The sequence below is a fragment of the Mytilus edulis genome, chromosome 10 (genome assembly GCF_963676685.1).
Source record: "Mytilus edulis chromosome 10, xbMytEdul2.2, whole genome shotgun sequence".
Taxonomy (NCBI): Eukaryota; Metazoa; Mollusca; class Bivalvia; order Mytilida; family Mytilidae; genus Mytilus; species Mytilus edulis.
This window is the reverse complement of record NC_092353.1, coordinates 4,250,717-4,270,895: the sequence shown is the minus strand read 5'-3', so window position 1 is coordinate 4,270,895 and position 20,179 is coordinate 4,250,717. Positions and strand designations below refer to the sequence as shown.

Here is a 20,179-nt window from a genome sequence, read left to right as displayed (position 1 = left end):
GAACGAGAACAGCAGTGAAAATTTATCGTCATAGCATACACTTATCAAAGGTGGTAGATATTAAAATAGTGTGACGCAATATGCATTCTTAATGTTCGTTCATCATATGTATACTTAAGCTGAATATTTTTTGTTGTATCACACATCATATAGCCAATGTTGAAAAATAATAGTTGCTACTTTCTACACTATTTGGTTAATTAACCAGTTGTGTCATTCCAAAACATAATTACAATTTTTGTATCTATATTAAGAACGATATAGACATCTGAATTCTTTAGCGTTAATGTATATTATTGATTCCAGAACGAAATTGATATTCATGTATTTTATTTTCATCTTTTTGTAGTTATACAATCAGAACCTATAGACCCTTGTCAAAGTAATCAAGAAGAGATAAGTAATAACATTAAGTTTGACTGTTCAACTTTCAAACCTTTGATTGCGTTATATAAAAATAGCAATTGTTATACGTGTGCATGTCAAACAAATTTCTTGGTAGAGGTGTCTTAATACAACACAAACAACAAACAAGTCAAAAAGTATATTTTAACAAAAGAGGGACGAAAGATACCAAAGGGACAGTCAAACTCATAAATCTAAAACAAACTGACAACGCCATGGCTAAAAATGAAAAAGACAAACAGAAAAACAATAGTACACATGACACAACATAGAAAACTAAAGAATAAACAACACGAACCCCACCAAAAACTAGGGGTGATCTCAGGTGATCCGGAAGGGTAAGCAGATCCTGCTCCACATGTGGCACCCGTCGTGTTGCTTATGTGATTACAAATCCGGTAAAAATGCATTTGACTAGTAGAGCGAACAACGAGTGTTCTTGAAACCTGCTGAGTGCCATGGCGACTGCCAAATAAACGGATCACCAGATGTAATATAATGGATCTTAATTATTGATTTAATTTTTAACAGAAAAATATACACTTGCGGAAAAGATAGTATTTACTTCGTCTAAATAACAGCCCAACAATGTTAATTGTTCTTCCTTGGACGGGATTCGAACTTATGCTACTGAGATATCGTGGCGCCAAATTGCCTTCCAATATTCCCGGCGCGCTAGACCACTCGATCAACTAAGCCCGACAAAAATGTCTGGTGTTACCTTTCCTCGTCAGTTTTTATTTAGCGTCGTAACAAAGTACATGATATATAAAGCATGAGGGTGGAATATTACAAATCAGCTGAATTATGTACGGTAGATGATCTTACTAATTAATGAAAGGTGGTAAGCTAAAGCACTAAATATGTTATAAGTAAGTTTGAACAAGTGACAGTGATAGAGATGCAAGGCTGGAAACACATTATGTTTATACAATTCGTCTAAGTAACAGCCCAACAATGTTCGATATTAGGCAAATATGTGTTCATCCTGGCCAAGATTCATGCAACTGAGATATCGTGGCACCATTTCGAATTGCATTATGCCAGGCTCACTACATATATATATAATAGAACCTAGGTGGTCGACTGGTCTAACGCGTCGGTTAAAACTGCTGTTGTCTGTTCTATGGTAGGGTTGTTGTCTCTTTGACACATTCCCCATTTCAATTTTCAATTTTATATATAACATTTTTCAAAAGACCAAAAAGAGTGTAAAAAAATACGTAAATCAGATTAGATTGACATGATTCATTTTATATCATAATCATAGTGATATAGTGATGAAGGATATCTTTGTTATGTAGGCGCGTCACTATTTGTGATATCCTGTGGTGTTGTTGGTGGAAATTGTTGTTGTTTTTCTGTGGTTTGCATGTTATATTATTTGTTTCTCTGTTATGAATGATCTTGCGTGTGTTTGTGTTGTATTTCTGTGCGTAGTGTTTAAGTGATAACAATTCGAACATTGTTATTAAGCGGAAGGTTTGGCATACCATTCAACCAGGTTCAACCAACACATTGTTCTTAAATTGTTATCAAATAGTTTGTTTCTATGTGTGTTGGCGTTTGTTGTTTTTGCACTCCGGTGTTTCTGTTGTTCCTTTGTTTTCCTCTTATAGTTTATTGTTATTCTCATGCTTTTGGTTTGTATCCCAGACAGGCTTTTTTCTCAATCTTTTTATGACTTTTAAACACCGGTATACCACTGTTGCCTTAAGAAAGGCGTTTCCACAACCTTTTTGAATCTTGGATCTAGTGTACTCTTCAACTTCTATACTTGTTTGGCTTTAGAATTATTTCATTTGAGCGTAAATGATCAGTCTGATGTTGATGAAACGCGCGTCTGGATTGTCTAATTATAAGCCTGGTACCTTTGATAACTGATTACGTCTGAAGTTGTGACATCTCTACGACAGATCATCCATTACTCTAAATACCAGCATAACATTTTCAAATCTGCATTTGCGGAAGAACATTTTTGTTCTTCCCTCGCCGGGATTCGTATATATATATGTATTTAAAAGTCTGAAAAAAAAGCTGTATTAGAATTATATTTTCATGCTTACAAGGCCCACGCCCTCGACCATTCGACCATATATGTTAGATAAACATATCAATAGTCGAAGTGTTACCTTGTCAAGTAGGGCGAATCCAGAGGTAGACATACGAAATGTGTTTTAAACGTGTGAAGATGTTATTTTATTTTTAGTATTCAAAATATTAACCCCCCCACACACACACACACATAAACCCCTATCTTAACCAATGTAATGCTAATTTGAAATTTAAGGTAGTGGGACAACTAGGTGCGTAAAATGTCGAAAAGTAAATATTTTTATATTCCACTTAAGAGTTGTAGCTTTCAACTGAAAAGACTTTGCGTACATTGCTTTACGTCATTGTTCCCAACTTATGATGAAAATACAAACGTAATTCGATTGATATATATGCCAAGCTTGAACTGTAAATTACCGAGTATGTGCTATTTCAAATCTATACTAGAACACAACCGCGAAATCGGGGGCTTTAGGAACGTGGTTGAAAGTATATGAACTGTTGTAGCATGAATTTTGTAAAAGGTTTCATAACTGGAGTATTTCAGGAAAGGTGACAAAAGTAACAGGTACTCGATGAAAGAACATTTAGTGTAGATACTTTCCATTTTTCCAAATTCCGTTTATCTTAGTTTTGTTTTTCTGTTTACTAGTACACATATACTATACATAAAGAGTTTTTCCTATTATCTATCAATTCCAAGTTAACTATCATAGGACGGATAGATATAGTCATGATAGATACTCTCTACATAATATATCAGTGACAGCCAATTGTCATGTCCCAATTAGTCTACTTTTAAAAATTAGATGTAGTTTTAAAAAACAGCCTTACACAGAATTCGTGTCCATGACTTAAAAGTTCGTCCGATGACGGAACAATATTCAGACATCTTTATTTTCGTGATTCTCCAAAAATAACCCAAACTAAATAATCATAATCGAGGATAATAAATCCCAATTTGCATGGTACATATAGGACACAGAGGCATGATGATTAATTTATTGTGGAAGGAAGAGAAGGACACACAAAATAAGGTCGTCCCATTTAATAGTATAGATAGATATGAATAAATAGAGATATGTGATACGAGCCTTCAAATGCACTGTGTGTTATACTATTATTTCAAAATATATAAAACAAAATAAAAGATGTATTAATAGACTATTTTTCTTTTAGTAGCGGATATGTGTACAAACGAGTCTACAGTAGAAGACAGCACTGATGGATACATCCCCGTTGACAGCGTATTATTACGTATAACAAAACATCAAAACAACTGCATATGTCAAGTTACTCTACAAAATACTGTAACAAACTATACTATATATATGTCTAAATACAAGGATCTAAGTATTGCGGCACCAGAACACCAGAACTGTGGACTTGCAGTCGATGTTGAATATTTAGATACATCGGATACACCTAGACCTCTTCAGTCGATTGAATGTACTAGAGGGACTGGTATGAGGTCTATCGATTTGGGAGGTGGTGAACTAAAATTTAAATCAAGGATTATAGATGGTAACTTTACCAGGGGATACTGTATGCAGATATATAGAAGTAAGCTATTAGATATGAGTATAAACTCATTTGGTACCTAATATTAATTTTGTTTTGTTATTAACTATATAATACACAAATAGAATGCATCAACTTAAAATACGTTTAATTTTGTTTTAACCGATGTGCCTTATCAAATTCATTAACTGTATTCAAGGAGTATTCTTTTTTAGTTTTTGATTTTTAATCTCTTTGTCTTTTAAAATTTAATGAAATTTAAATTGTTTAGATCTCGGGTACGAACCTACCTTTAACTTTTTTTAAGTGAACAGATTCTTCTCCAGTGAAAAAACAACTGCTTCCCAAAAAAAAAAAATTTGACGGATGCTATACGCAGATCTCAATCAATGTTCCTTATCGAATTATCTGTTTCATGTGATAGTACTAGTTTAATCCTTTATTAATTTTGTAATGTTTTGAAGACTTTTTTTTTCGTTTTGTGATATGGGTTTGTCAGTTTCTCTTCGATTAAAGAAAACTTAATAGATTCTCGGCATTTCACATCTTGAGGTCAATAGAGCTTACTAGATATCTGGCTATGCACACAAGTGTATTAAACGGAATTTGTAATAAAGTAGGTAGTTACAGAATATTATATATGCAATTCGAAGACTTATATAAGTTTGTTCCTAAATTTCTAATGATAATTAGTAGAAAAATCGATGTATGGTGCATATAGGGAAACATAGTAGCCTTCCTGAAAAGAAGGTCAGCCGTATTTTTTAAGGACTTGTATTATACTGTTATTAACATGATTACAATGTAATGTAGCTCGAAAGAAAAAAAAATCAATCATTTTAACAATTTACGTTTACTCTTTGATCATCTGCATTCTAATGATTGATCATTGAAATTAAACAGTGATACAACATGTAACAATTGAAAGTTTTATTTGGAAAGGCTGTGTCAGATTTAATTTTCAAAAACACAAAAAACAAAACACAAAACATAATTTAAACATTTATAAAAGTAATTCTAAGTTACAAAACATGATTAAATGTATGTGATGCATAACATAACATCCAAGTTGGGGTGAGGCATAAACAATGAAAATGGAAGTTAACAATAAGTATAACGGAGTAGGAGAATTAAGGCCCGGTTTATACCCATGAAGACAAAATGTTTGACAACTATTTGAAATTAGCGCATCATTTTTCGAGATGCATAGGGGCAAGAAATATAAATGAAAAACATTAAGATTTTTATCTGTTGACGTTACAATCACTAATTTATGTCGTAGTATGAAGCGTTTTCACAAAAACGTTGAAAAATACAAATTTATGCAGTTTTTCTTCGTCATTTGTGTTGTGGAAACATTCTGAACATCCAAAACACAACAAAATAATTTTAGAGAAGCAGTTTCATAACTACAGAAATAATCCTAATAAAGTTGCTTCTTTGGGTGCGCACATTCTTTCCCAATCTAAATTATAGTTAAAATAGATGAAAACAAATAAAATCAAGAAATTTTACAAAATATAGAAATTTTGTCATGGTTGTTGCCATGGATATTGAATCAATGTGAAATTTGATTTTATTTAAATAACTTGTACCTTAAGCTAGGGTCACACTTTCACGATTTTTACTGCCGTCCTTGACAGGACCATTCCCCATTAAAATTTATTAAAAGTCTGATAAAGATCCTATGAATCGTGGATGGAAATTCAAACTTAAATTAAAATTTGTAAAAAAAAATATTTAATCACGACAACAATCAGATATTGGTCAGGAAGCGTCGATATTCAACCGTTTCCAACCGAATTTATCCCGATAATCCCGTTTTAAATCCGCTTCTAATTCGATTTGTATCTTTCGCCAGGTAAAATTCGACCGAGTCTGTCACGACTGTGTCCCGATTCTACCGAATGTATCCGACAGAGATCAGATAGTGACAAGACAGTGAACCGACGCTGACGGAATTTTTCCGTTCGAAAACTGTCGACAAACTCGGGATGATCAGGTACTGTCGGAACGTTATCCTATCACGGTCCGCTCTATCGCATCAGTCGTATTTTATTCTGTAATTGTCGGGACTCTGACGTGGCTATCATTGACGAATTTAAAATTAATAACGGGACTGTTTCGGAACGGTTTCGCGAAAACGGTTCGCAATCGACAAGATCTGGATGCAATCTGGACTCAATCGGCAGAAAAACAGCAATGAAAAATTTCTCCAGATCATTCCCGTTCCACAGGACACCGTCCCGAATACACAGAACATTGTTAGGAATTCGATCCGATACAGCAGAATCTGTCACGACATAGGCACGATTGTTATCCGACTAGACAAAGTCGGCTGAGTTTCCCCGAATGTTACTGGACGCACCTAACTGTCGGGGTGCTTTGCCGAACTATTCGGACCATTCCCGACCAGTAGGAATCTGTTACGAACTAAAAACGACTGCGTTCAGACAATAATAGGACATTCCAGATAATTGAGGATACAAAATCGACTTTTTCACTTTTCTTGTCGTATCGCTGTCTGATCTCAAACGGGAGCAATAATCTGCAATGTGTAAACCCCGCATTAGTCTTGTTGAGACAAATGCAAGAAAATGTATGATAACGTTTTAATTTGAAGTAATATTTCGGCCAAATAACGGCCTTATTACCCCATCTTCTCTCAATTTCAATTTAGATTTCATCATTTTCACAATTTCGATCATGCATTGAAAGCAAGGAGAGTTCCAAATCAATACACACCTCCGAGTGTTTTATTGATTCAATAATAACGTTTTAACGTCACTGATGAGTCTTATGTTGATAATAAATGTTAGACATCATACAAATCTAATCTTGAATTCCATATAAATTTATGGGAACTTGTTTTACAAATTCAAATGTGACGTCATTTTGAGCCTTACACTGGGTGTTAGCTAACACGGCTGTGTATTTTTGTAATGTGTCCCCTTTTTTTCTATAGCTAGTCACCACTTCAGTTTGATTATGTAGATCTATTATATGGTCATTTTATAAAATGTACTGTTCATAAAAGTATGAATTATTCTAAATAATAAATAATAATGATGTTCTTGTCCCAGGCGTATTGGTTACATTTTACAAATTCAAATGTGACGTCATTTTGAACCTTACACTGGGTTTAACCTTTCACGGCTGTGTATTTTTGTAATGTGTCCGTTTTTATTCTATAGCTAGTCACCACTTCAGTTTAATCATGTAGATCTATTATATAGTCATTTTATAAAATTCTCTGTTCACAAAAAGTATGAATTATTCTAAATAATAAATAATAATGATTTTCTTGTCCCATGCGTATTGGTTACATTTTGTTTTGGGACTTTTGGTCCTCAGTGTTTTCAACTTTGTACTTGTTTTGGCTTCCAAACGTAGCGTCACTGGTTAGTCTTGTGTGGACGTGGCGCACGTCTGGCGTATTAAATGTTTAACCTGGTACATTTGTTGGCTATTATTCATTTGTTTCTCTGTCCTATATTTTCTCTCATTTATTTGTATTGTAGTCCTGTAACATTGCCATTTTAATGTTATAATTAACATTGCCATTGAAGCGGGAGGTTTGGCATGCCACAAAACCAGGTTCAACCCACCATTTTTATTTTCAAATGCCCTGTACCAAGTCAGGGGAATGGCCATTGTTGTATTATAGTTCGTTTCTCTGTGTGTGTTACATTTCAATGTTGTGTTTCGGTTGTGTCGTAGTTCTCTTATATTTGATGTGTTTCCCTCAGTTTTAGTTTGTAACCCGGATTTGTTTTTTTTCTATATCGATTTATGAATTTCGAACAGCGGTATATATACTACAGTTGCCTTTATCTATGTAGACCGAACGCGCGTCTGGCGTATTGAATTATAGTCTTGGTACCTTTGATAACTATTTGTAGCGATTACATACGATGAAATTGTCTTCATTTAAGCGTGTATGTGTTTTGCTGTTATGGTTACAATTTATTTTTGCAGATGAATCAATAAATGATTGCAAAATGAACGACCAATTCAACAAAGCAGGTTCAGAGGATGATTGGATAGTAGCATACCTTACGAAACGTACATCCAGTGATGAATGTAAACAATTTTGTCTTCAAACAAAGATTTGTGTAGCTATTCATTATGAGTATAACAACAAGTATTGTTTTATTTACAACCAGACTACAAAACCACAATCAAAAGATAATTCAACGTATTCACAGAAGCAGTGTTTTGACACTCAAAGTAGGTAGATAAAGTAATAAGTTAAGTAATTTAATTGATAAGTGGAAATATGAAATTAAGTGTATCAATATAATAGCTTTAAGACAACAAATACGCGGCACACGGGAATAACCAAAAGATACACTGAGTATGCATTCTACTTATATCTATGGTTACTGTCATCATTTTAGAATATTATATATTATTTACAGTATTTTATTGATTTCTCTTAGAATTTCTACCATATGTTTCAGTCTAAGATATACTCCCTCATGGAAAGCTCTGATTCCTTTCACGGATATGGCTATACTTTTTTGAACTTTTGAATTATAGCTCTTCATCTTTTATATGAGCTTTGGATTTCAAATATTTAGGCCACGGGCATCACTGGAGAGACATATATTGTCGAAATATAAAAAAAGACGATGTGGTTTGATTGCCAATGAGACAACTGTCCACAAGAGTTCAAAATGACACAGATATTAACAACTAGAGGTCACCGTACGGCCTTCAACAATGAGCAAAGCCCATATCGCATAGTCAGCTATAAAAGGCCCCGATATGACAATGTAAAACAATTAAAACGAGAAAACTAACGGCTTTATTTATATAAAAAAAATGAACGAAAAACAAATATGTAACACATAAACAAACGACAACTACTGAATTACAGGCTCCTGAGTCGGGACAGGCTCATACATAAATGATGTGGCGGGGTTAAACATGTAACCGGGATCCCAACCATCCCCTAACCTGGGACAGTGGTATAACAGTACATCATAAGAACGAACTATAAAAATCAGTTGAAAAAGGCTTAACTCATCAGATGAACAAAATAAAGCCCAAAAAACAGATCTGAGAGTACTCGCTGTTATCTGACAGCTAGTTCAAAGCCACTTACACAACTGATACAAGAAATCATCTAAGAAATGCGCATCTGGTGCAGGACAATTGGTACCGTTAATATTATTATATATACCAAAGAAGTACTTGAATTCTCAGTATAATAATTTAATTCTGTGTTGGTTGCTTAACGTCTAACTGCAGTTTTTATATATATATTTAGGTCAGGAACAACTATATACCAACACCTTATAATTGGTTTAACAATACAGTACACTAATTTGTATGTGTTTATTACAAGTAAGGTTCCTTAGGGGGCAATGACAAAGATTTCATAATTGTTATACAAACAATTCAATACAGGAAAACAATGTATAATACCGATGTTATAATAACCAATGAATTGTTAGAATTGTTATTGTTAGTTCAGACATGGAAGTAATATTTAAATATAACTTCAATGATTCAAGTTAGTACGGTTCGTGATGAAGAACAGTTATTTTGTAATTGGAAAGGAAAGTATGTTAAAAGGGCTAATTTGAATGCGAAAATCCGGATACTTACTCTATATATTTGTCGCACCGAATCAAAATTCATAAACTCATCATAGATATACATTCCAACCGGACGTGGCTGTATTTATATATATTGCGAAATGCCAAATGGATATCTCATGCATGAATGATTTTGCTGTGGGCCAAAGGAATACAGTGATGAAATATGTCTTTAGATAAATCCGGTTTGGTTTTTATTTACATTTCTGGTCACCTGCTGGTAAAAAGTTGGCCAAATTGTGGCCTGCAACTTTATATCTAATATTTTATTTTTAATGTGTAAAATACCAAAATTTAGCTAATGTTAATATATCATATTGCAAATAACATTTTTTGTTATTTATTTAAAATATTGAAAACAACACGTTTGATAATTTCTTGCATCCGAAGCGCTTTTCTGGATTTACATTCAACAGGAACGCTCAAAGCCAAACATTTGAAATACGAATATAGATAAGTACGGTATTTCGTAGTCTGTTTTTAATAGAGAAAATTCAAAATAAACACTGAGATTTTTAATTATCAGTTATACATGATATAATGGAATAAAAAAGGACATTGAAGGTTGTAATTTCAGATTAAACAATAGTAAGCCATAACTATATCTAAGTACACCGATATATTCCAGAACAAAAATTTTTTAAGGGTGAGAGAATTAACTATCACACAGGTTTATGCTTGAATGAGTAAATATGTTTGTGCGATCTGTACAATCTTACGTTTTAGAAATTGAGGAACACATAATACTCCAGTTCAGGGAAAGCTTGTTCGCGACCTAGAATTCTGAGTGGGTCAAGCGTTTAATTAAAATTCATGCGAGAATATGCGAGATTTGGATAAACTGGGGGTAAAGTTTCAAAGTCGAATATGGTACACATCAATATTCGATGTTTATTAGGATGCCTGCCGCTTTCCCGTTTACCTGTGAAGTCATCTGTTTTGGGTTTATGTTTGATAAAGTAAAATAAAAAAGATTGTTGAAAATTTCGAGACCCAGTGTTGGAAAATTACGGGAGAAATTTGGGAAAAAAATTTGAAAATTACGGCTTGCAAACGACCAAAACGAAACGTTTGATAAAGAAGGAACGAGGTTCTTCAAGTCCATGGAAGCTGTTAACAACTTTGAAGAAGTTTATGTGCAGAAATATCATCTTTGGCGATTGAGAATAATTTCCAGAAACATGCTGGCGTAATGGCATTAATTGGCAAAACTGTATAATACAACGGTGACACTACATAATTTATTCTCTTTAGTTTATTTCGGGAGAACATATTTAAACCACATGATTGTCATGTAAAACGGAGCTTTTTGAAAAGATGTTGCTGGTCATAACACATAGTCGATATCATGAATGATATTATGCGATGTATTCAATAAAAAATAACCATGGCTTCATAAATGTTATGTTTTCAATACTGTATAATATAAATAGTCTGATCGTTAAAACTTGGAACAGTGTATACGTTCCTTGTTCAAACCATAATAAAAAAAGTTCCCATAAAATCAAACAGCTACAGGTCGTAATATGGAATTAAACTCTTAGCAAAATGCCACACCCACTAATAAGATATATACAATGTCTTCACTCTGACTGTTGCGTTTCGAACAAACAAGTGAAAAGTCCAGCGCAATGTAGAACTAAACAGTTTCAACATTCATATACCATTATCATGATCTTGACCTGCATGGATATGCATTTAACTTGCAAGTGGACGATTTAACAAAAAGGTTATTGATGACTGCATGAAAAACTTTCAGTTAACCTCAGACAAAACATGAAATTAACTGTTCAGGAAAAACGAAGTCCATCTAGTAGTAAAATACGGAAAAATGAAAAAAAATAATTTAAAAATTTTGCCCTGGATACTGTATTTTGGACATAAAGAAGCTTGTCAAAAAGAAGGATGTATGTAAAAAGATTCAAGTAGGCAGTTATTTCACTCATAAATCTTAAGGACCTCCTTGCTTTTGACAAAACGACAATATTTGTTTTTGTCTAAAGGGGGGGGGGGGGGGGGGGGGTATTTCTTCTATATTATTGTAATGTAACAATATTTTTTTCACATTTTGTATCAATCATTTTTCTACCTATTAACGTGAATTTTCGGACACATATATTTTTGAACATATATTTTAATGGTACCTAACTGTCAGAACATGATGATGATTATTGAGGGTATATTAATTGTGTCTAACTGTCGTCTGGTAAGATTAATAGTTTAAGGTAAAACTTTATGATACCATATGGCCTAGGTGTTGATTGGCTTTTATTTTTATGACTTAAAATCAGTGCCTAAGATATGGTAATGAAATAGCATCCGTACCTTCTTGAATGTATTTACGATCTACTAATGAACACCACAGCATGAATCTGTCCAATTTGCGTGAAGGTGACACTCAAAGTCAGGTGACATATCAAACCGTTCCTTTTGTAATTAAGATTAATTAACATAACGGTCAAAATAGTCTGTTTTAATATGTCAGTGTAATCTTCAGCTTTAGCAGAATGTAACAAACTCTGTATTTTATAAACGATATAAACTAGTGTTTGGTTTTGAAATATACCTAGATTTTCATTGTAATGTATCAATATTAACAAAATTGCGTAGCGGCACACTTAGATTAAAAGTTGAAGTTGATCGTTATTTAAAGGGAAAATATAATTGCAATATGAATGTTTTGGAGGACGAATATCATTTTGTTTTATTATGTCAAACGTATATATCTGTGCGTATATACTTTTATATTTATTCTGCTGTCCTTGGCCAAATCGGCACAAGTTAGACAATTTATTCTAAATCTCTGACAGTAAAACTATGCAATTATTCAAATGCAGCTTGGAAAATTAGATCACATATATTGTCATAACATTATTGTATAGTTACTCTGTAACTTTTGTTCTCTGCTGTCTTTTGTTTGTCATATATTGTACATTGCATATATTTTCGTTGCCATAGCATGTATATGCTTCTTGCAAATAAAGAATTCATTAATCTGACTACATTATTACCGATGCCGATCTGATAAATCGATAAATATTGATAATGCCTCCAGTTCATCAAATCTCGTATCTAATTAGTCGATAACGCAAAATCAAGATCGATATTGCACATGCGCATTGTTTCCTTGAAATAGAGTAGTAACTTGTTACTAAAAACCGAACGGCCAATACATACAACCAAAATAACATATTCCGGAAAAAATATTTTCACATAATTTAGAATCAAATACATCATGTCCTGATAACAGCCCAGCTCATAACTCTACGAGGAATATACAACTCAATGAATATTTTAAATAAGCAAAAGACTGGTCCAGGACTAGTATGCTGTCGCTGTAAAATGGGTTAACTCTCGCCTCAAGTCCATAAGGGGTAATGTACTAATTTCAGTCCTCACTGCTCTTCAACTTTGTACTTGTTTGGCTTTATATTTATTTTGATCTGAGCGTCAGTGATGAGTCACATTTAGACAAAACGCGCGTCCGACCTATCAAATTATAATCCATCTAGTACCCTTGATAACTATTAGTGACTGTTCTTTCGTCTTTCTTAATTATATGCCTATTACCTACTACTACTAATGACTGATAACATAAAATTTGTAACAACATATACAGAAAACCAAGGTTATCGGCATATTGATACATCTAAGACACGCTGATAGTCCATTGCTTTTTCCTTATTACTAAGTTACATATAAAAAAAACCAGCTACGTGCACTTGTATTTTTATAATATAAGAAACGTATATCCATCAATCAGATCTGTACTTAGTATCTTTTTGCTGTTGGGATAAACAAGTACCAGGCCACGTCCACTCTGTGTTTTTTGTCAAATGTATATCTATTTGTATCCATCTAATGCGTTAAGCCTATTTCAACTGATTGTTTTATAGTTCGTTCTGATGTTGTACTGTTATTCCACTGTCCAAGGTTAGGGAAGGGGTGAGATGCCTTTATGTACAAAAATGCCCAGTGTTCGTGTGCACGATTATGTTTTTTAAATGAGATAATTTGAAAATTCCGTTGATCAAAACCAACAAAAAGAAAAAGAAAAGAATTGTGTGTGGTATACAATACCCCTTAATTTGCCTTGTTATACTCCAAAGATGACGCAAGACACAAAAATGAGGTTGAAGATATTGATACACATATTTAGTAAATACACCGGATGAAATTATATTTAAAATAAAAGGCACAGTAATCTTTTTTTGATTATAATGAATAGCCTTAATCATTTTAAACTTACAGAATTGAAAATAAGGTGTTATCCCCCAGAATCAACAACCCAAACAAGTCAGGTTACTACTACAGAGGACACTTTTACAACAACATTTGAAAAAGAAACAAAACCATTCACCCATAACGAATTTAAGCTTTCCACCACAAAGTCAACTTTTGAAGAAAAGAAAGATAATATCAAAGGTAAGCATGATTAATGGTTACTCTTTCAGAAAGTTTAAATTTTCGTTTCTTTTTTTTATTTATAGGAACTTTTGTTTAAAATATATTGTGAATGTTGACAAATAACTTCCTTCACTATTGTGTATACATTGCATTTTATACAGGTTAGAAGGAGTACAAAATATACATATATATATGCATTATTTCTTATTTAACGATAAAGTTGTCTATCTAATTAAATATATATAACAGGAACCAAATAATGTTACGCAATGTCTCCAGTATCCCTGCTGGTAGAAATATCAATTACGTTCAGCCCTTAAATTAGAACTTGATCTGACAGTATTTTAAGTTCATGACTGCGGTTCATATGTGAAAATCTTGAAAGATAAATACATATTATAGCCCACTTCTTCATTTTTGAAGATGATTTAGGGACATAACTTTAGAACTGTCGCTGTCAAAATGATCAACATCGAACTTGACCTGTAATTGATGATTCATGAGAGTTCAAATATTTGTATAAGCGCTTTCCTTTAATCACCATCAGGAGGTTGAATGTTGAAGAAATAATTCATGGGGGATGAAATATATCGTTATTTTAACACGGGTAGGCCCTTTAAGCAAAATATCCACCCTGAGCGATAGCGAGGGGTAAAAAATCAGCATAAAGGGACAACCCGTGGTAAAATCACGATATATTCAAGCCCCATAAATTATATCGATTCTAATAGGACAAATACGGCTATTGTTTTAGATCGAAGCACTCTAGGTGTAGGCAAATATTTGCCGTTCCCATTAATAAACGCACTATTAAATTGGCGTAAACGAACGGAGCAAACTGAATTAGTGACATGCTTAAAGTTTTTACAATAACGTATTTAGATAGTTTTGGGTGAAATTAAATTATGATTGACTTATAATGTCTTATATGTTTTAAAAAAATCGGCTTATACCACATTTAGCATCGTTTGTTTACGTCTCCTTGTTGTGATGATTTTTGTTTTCCCGTAAAATGCTCATATTCTTACGTCATCGTCCTATGACGCCGGGTATCTAATTCATAAAAAAGCATATGACGTGGGAGTACGATTTGAACAGCCTGACAATAAATTCATATTTTACCACGGGTGGGTACTAAAAGCGTTTGAAGGACGTCATATTAGAACAATTCGTATATTATTTCTTAATCAGATCCATTCATATTTCTACAAATTACACAATCGTAATACAAATAAATAGATATCCTATAACTTCAAAATAATTATTTATTATTCTTACCTTATACTATCTATGTCTTGTACTAGCAACCAAGCATGTGTATTGACTAGAGTCACCGATTCTGAACTGACCTATTTTGATCGAACGTGCTTTTTTTCAAATTCTACTATTTTAACAGCGCTTTCTATGACATCTTTTCTACTTGAAACATAAGTCAAAATTTAACAAAATAAAGAATCTGTATTCCTGCCGTCCTGATTTTACTGACTGTTGGTATATATTTTCAGCTAGATCAAAAATGCAATGTATCGGCGAGGAATTATATTGATATCACAACTTTAACTCAATTTACCAATCAAAATATTGAAATCACTGATTTATTAGTGGGGTTCATAATTGTGCCAAATTTCGAGTTGCTGTATAATATGGATTGATTTTGAGGTAACTTGATTGTTGTGTTAGTGCTTCGACGTCAATATGTTATATAACTGTGTGATTACTCGTTTAGTATCTTAGCCTTTATTAATTAAAATATGAACATTTTAAAGATGTGTTTGAGCTTTTGATTTTGCCATTTGAGAAGACATTTTCCGTTTTGAATTTTTTTCGGAGTTCAGTATTTTGTTATTTTATCTTTTTGATATCATTTACCCATTTATAAAAAAAAATCAGAGTTAATTTAGGTGTTGTTGCCTTTTTATCTGAAATCGTAATTGATTTACAAAAATCAAACATCAACTTAAATTTCATATAGATGTCTTGAATTTGTTGGCGATATTCAAATGTTACAACTTGACAGTCGCCTTTTATTACAATGTCAATCTTTTCAGATTCATCTCCTTCATTTGTGGTGGCATTAGTTATTGCTATTATCGGTTGCACCGTTGCTGTCATCTTTGCTGGTACAACTGTATATTACAAAAGGTAGTAAACGATATATTTCAGCTAATATGTAGCATATCTTTATATAGCAGCGTCTGCTGTTGTAAGAAAGCTATATGTATTAAAACTAATGTGGACTGGGTTGCTTGGGTGTCTAAGTAGCGGTTTTGTTTTTCCTTTTATCTGCAATCATCTGTTTTGATTTATCAATTATGTTTTTCGATCCATTTCGCTTCTTTTTACATTTATCCTTTACTTTAAATATAAGCCGAAAGATACCAGAGGGACATTCACTTATTCACTGAGCATCTGTCAGGTTTTATGAATAATTTTAATAACATGTTACTCTCTGGCCATATATAAGTCTAGATCAGTACAAAATGATGTGGTGATCAATTCAACTTTTAAATGTAACTTTTATATATGAAAGTTTTACAACCGAATGAATGTTATAATGACTTTCAAAAAAATAGCATCAGCAAAATATGTGGTATAAAAAGTATTCACTATAAAACATTCAATAAAAGATAATAGTACAAAACGTCTCGTCTTTTTTCCAAAAAAGTTCATCGGAAGGTACCAAGACCTTGCTGACAAATATTCCGTAGAAAGTACTGACGATGTTTGTATCTTAATAATTATATAAATAACGTGTTACCATATTCTTTTATTTGTCTTAATTATTATTACTTTTACTGTTAAGTCTTTTTTTGTGATATTCATTAGACGTGACTTTAGAATTTGTGCATCCCGTCATACGTTGAACGACACAATTATTTTATTTCTACCTGTGTGACGTCAAATGAGCGATTCTACGTCAAAGTTAATGTTAATCTTACCATGTGTCTGTCAAGGGAAGGATTTGGTCCTAGTACTTAAATCCTTTATGGGTGGATTTTACATATAACAATAAAATCGTATAATCGAAATGAGATTGTTAAAATTGATGTATGCTTTTTTGTGCATCTTTGTTACATTTTTTGTGTTTTTATAGTGATTAAGATAATAACACAATGTTCACTGCAGTACCCCTATTTCTGACATTTTACCTATTGAGTCTGTTTGTTTTGTTTATGCATCGTTGTCAATATAAGTAAGAGGTTTAGCTAGCTATAAAAGCAGATTCCATCCACCATTTTTTTATATAAGAAAATGCCTGTACCAAGTCAGAAGTATGACAGTTTTTATCCATTCGTTTGATGTGTTTGAGCTTTTGATTCTGCCATTTAATTAGGGTCTTTCCTTTTTGAATTTTTTTCGGAGTTCAGTATTTTTGTGATTTTTGGTTTACACTTTGAAATATACAATGACAAAGTCCTTTAGAATCAAGCCTTAATTATAAAATTGAGAATGGAAATGGAGAATGTGCCAAAGAGACAACAACCCGACTTCAATATTACGAACAAAACAGCAATAAATTAAACCATTATATAAAAAAATGTCACTCCCTCCAAATTCTAATGATAAAATCGTTATTATTATATTTTCAGACAATTGCATACACAGAAAGGGGAAAGTCCGTTAGAATCAAGCGTTAATTATGTCGACTTAAGTGTTGCGAGGGATGTTTCCGACTACAGCGCTATCAATACTCAAGTTGGGAATGAACAGTATGAGACAGTCAGTGATTGAACATGAACACATGCATTGTATATCGTAATGATATATTAATAACATAAAACGTTACTTACCAAATATTTTGTCAAATATCAAGTCATTTATTTATAAGTAAGGCAAGATTGGACCTTAAAAGTAACCACATTACTTATTTGTTGAATTTGTTCGATCAGAATTTTCATGTTGTTTTTATTTAGTAAGATGTATACAATGTAAATTCGAGTAACAACTTACGACTTATTACAGGGTTCAAACTTATATGAGCAACATGATGGGTGCCACATATTGAGGATGGTCTGCTTATCCTTCCGGAACACCTAAGATCACCCTCAATGTGTTTTTTAAACTATTGTTTGTCAGTCTTGTTAATTTTGAGCCATAGCGATTGCAGCTTCATTTCTACCTGTAATTTTGATTGTCGCTTAAATAACGTTGAAAAATAAATGGAGTCATCTCGATTTATGTTTTATGGTATAACAGATTGTTGCATAAAAGTCAATAAATAATATGAAAAATTCAAAACCATATTCCATTCTCAATATTTGTAACAAGTTTTAACGGTGCTATATTAAAAAAAGCATGCATGTTACAATAAAACATTACAGCTAACATTAAAAGGAAACTAGAAATTCCTGATTATAACAAGCCTCCTCTATGTCATTGTAACCAATTCGTCATCCATAAGAAAGTAAATTTGGATCAGTTAAAATTTTAAAAATATATAAATCAGCTAGACATGACAGTATCAGTCCTAGAATTTTAAAAGTGGTTGCCTGGTTTATATTTTGTACCGTTAACTAAATTATTTAATATGTCTCTTTCAGTTTTATGTTATGACAAATTGCGCAAGTTAATCATATTTTCAAAGGAAAAGGGAATCAACATTTAGCTCTTAACTATCGTCCAATTTCTGTTACTAGTATTGTTTGTTAGATTATGGAAAAGGTTCTTTATAAACACTTGTATGATTATAATAAAATCCATTTAGACAAGTTGATAATGAAGCGAAAACACATCATTAGATAACGGTAAAAGTTGTTGAAAATAAAATGGAAATAAAACTTTACTGAGTTTGGCAATACACTGTAATTAATAACTGTACACGCATGATATTAGAGGCACGCAATTGGTTCCCATATAAATACCTACAACTTGTAGAAACACTTTGTTGCCGAAACGTACAATGTTGTCAAGTAAAAGCAATACAGCTTTATTTATCTACTCACAAGTTAATGGTAATTAAAGACAACTGCATTTTTGAAAATATTGACAAGTTGCAATATAAAAGAGAAAGTAAACGTATAACATTTCAAGGCGACAACAAAAACCAAACAAAAGAGCGCACAAAGCAGCCTAAAGCCATCATTTGCTCTTAGTTTCATATATTTTAACAACCGACACACACAGGGCGGCCCAGTTACCATTTGAAAATTATATTATTATCTTATTCAATATATGTTTTTGATTCCATAATATTTATATTTGATTTATATTGTTGATTCCATAATATATATGATATATGTTATTGATTTCATTATGAACAAGCCATATAATTTATATATTAAAATGATTTTTTCAATCTGAATTGCTTTCACCTTCAACTTAAAGTTAATGACAATATTAGTCTTTTAATAACTACGATGAGATTATCTAAAACAAGTATCACCTGTAACATTAAGTCGAAAAATAAGTTGAAGAAAAGGTCTGATACAATGAAAACCAAAAAATGTCCAAAAACATAAGGTCGAATTAAAGTTAGTCTCGTTATTCATTGATAAATTGATAAATTATTAAGAATATATGTATATCAGTATTTAGTTGTAAAATTGCTAGCATAGGTTTGATCTTCTCATGGGCGAACTGCTATTCCACTTTGTACCATCAGCTTAGCATTACGACACTGACGCCATTAGACACATCTTTTGGAAATCCCACTTTGATGAAATTAAAAACAAAGGTTCCAACTCCTTTAGACAAATATCATATATCATTTAGTTATTCATTTAGTTATAAAGTTCATCAAATGTGTAATTATTGATACACCCTTGGTTTAAATTGTTTTCTTGTTTGAGCATTTATTGTAAAAGTACATCTTGGAAAACACGATTCGTTTTCTATGTTGTGTTTTGTGTGCTGTTGTTTGTGTTTTGTCGTTTTCATTTTTCATATGACATTGTCAGTTTGTTTTTCAATTTATGTCTTTTACCTTTCTCCTGACTCTCCAAATCTATTTAATCTATTTTCATTATATGTTATTGATACAGAAAAAGACGAATTAATCAAATGTCAAAATTATGTGTAATTTTTAAAACCAAACATTTATTATTTTCAGTTTGCTTTCTTTGGTAGGTGTTTGTTAATAGTAAAATATAGTCAATATTGCAATTCAATTGTTTGTGAAAAGTTGAGTTTTTTTAACCTTTTAAATGACAAAATTTGCGGAAATGTTATGATCTGAAAGTATAATG

The 20,179-nt window shown here is 32.3% G+C and overlaps 1 protein-coding gene across 1 annotated transcript; it reads left to right on the top strand.

The window, feature by feature from the left end:
- Positions 1-1,474: 1,474 nt before the first annotated feature.
- On the top strand, positions 1,475-19,737 carry LOC139493176 (uncharacterized). The gene is made up of 5 exons (XM_071281360.1): positions 1,475-4,023; positions 7,960-8,211; positions 13,839-14,012; positions 16,043-16,136; positions 17,585-19,737. Exons 1-5 carry the CDS (start codon positions 3,648-3,650, stop codon positions 17,724-17,726), a joined length of 1,038 nt encoding a protein of 345 aa, XP_071137461.1. The 5' UTR covers positions 1,475-3,647; the 3' UTR covers positions 17,727-19,737.
- The last annotated feature ends 442 nt before the right edge of the window (positions 19,738-20,179 follow it).

Bases quoted from the DNA above. Each gene is read 5' to 3' on its own strand.
- LOC139493176 (XM_071281360.1), top strand. From the start codon at position 3,648: ATGTGTACAAACGAGTCTACAGTAGAAGACAGCACTGATGGATACATC. The intron at 8,212-13,838 runs GTAGGTAGATAA...TTAAACTTACAG, and splicing joins GCAGTGTTTTGACACTCAAA to AATTGAAAATAAGGTGTTAT. The intron at 14,013-16,042 runs GTAAGCATGATT...CAATCTTTTCAG, and splicing joins AAAGAAAGATAATATCAAAG to ATTCATCTCCTTCATTTGTG.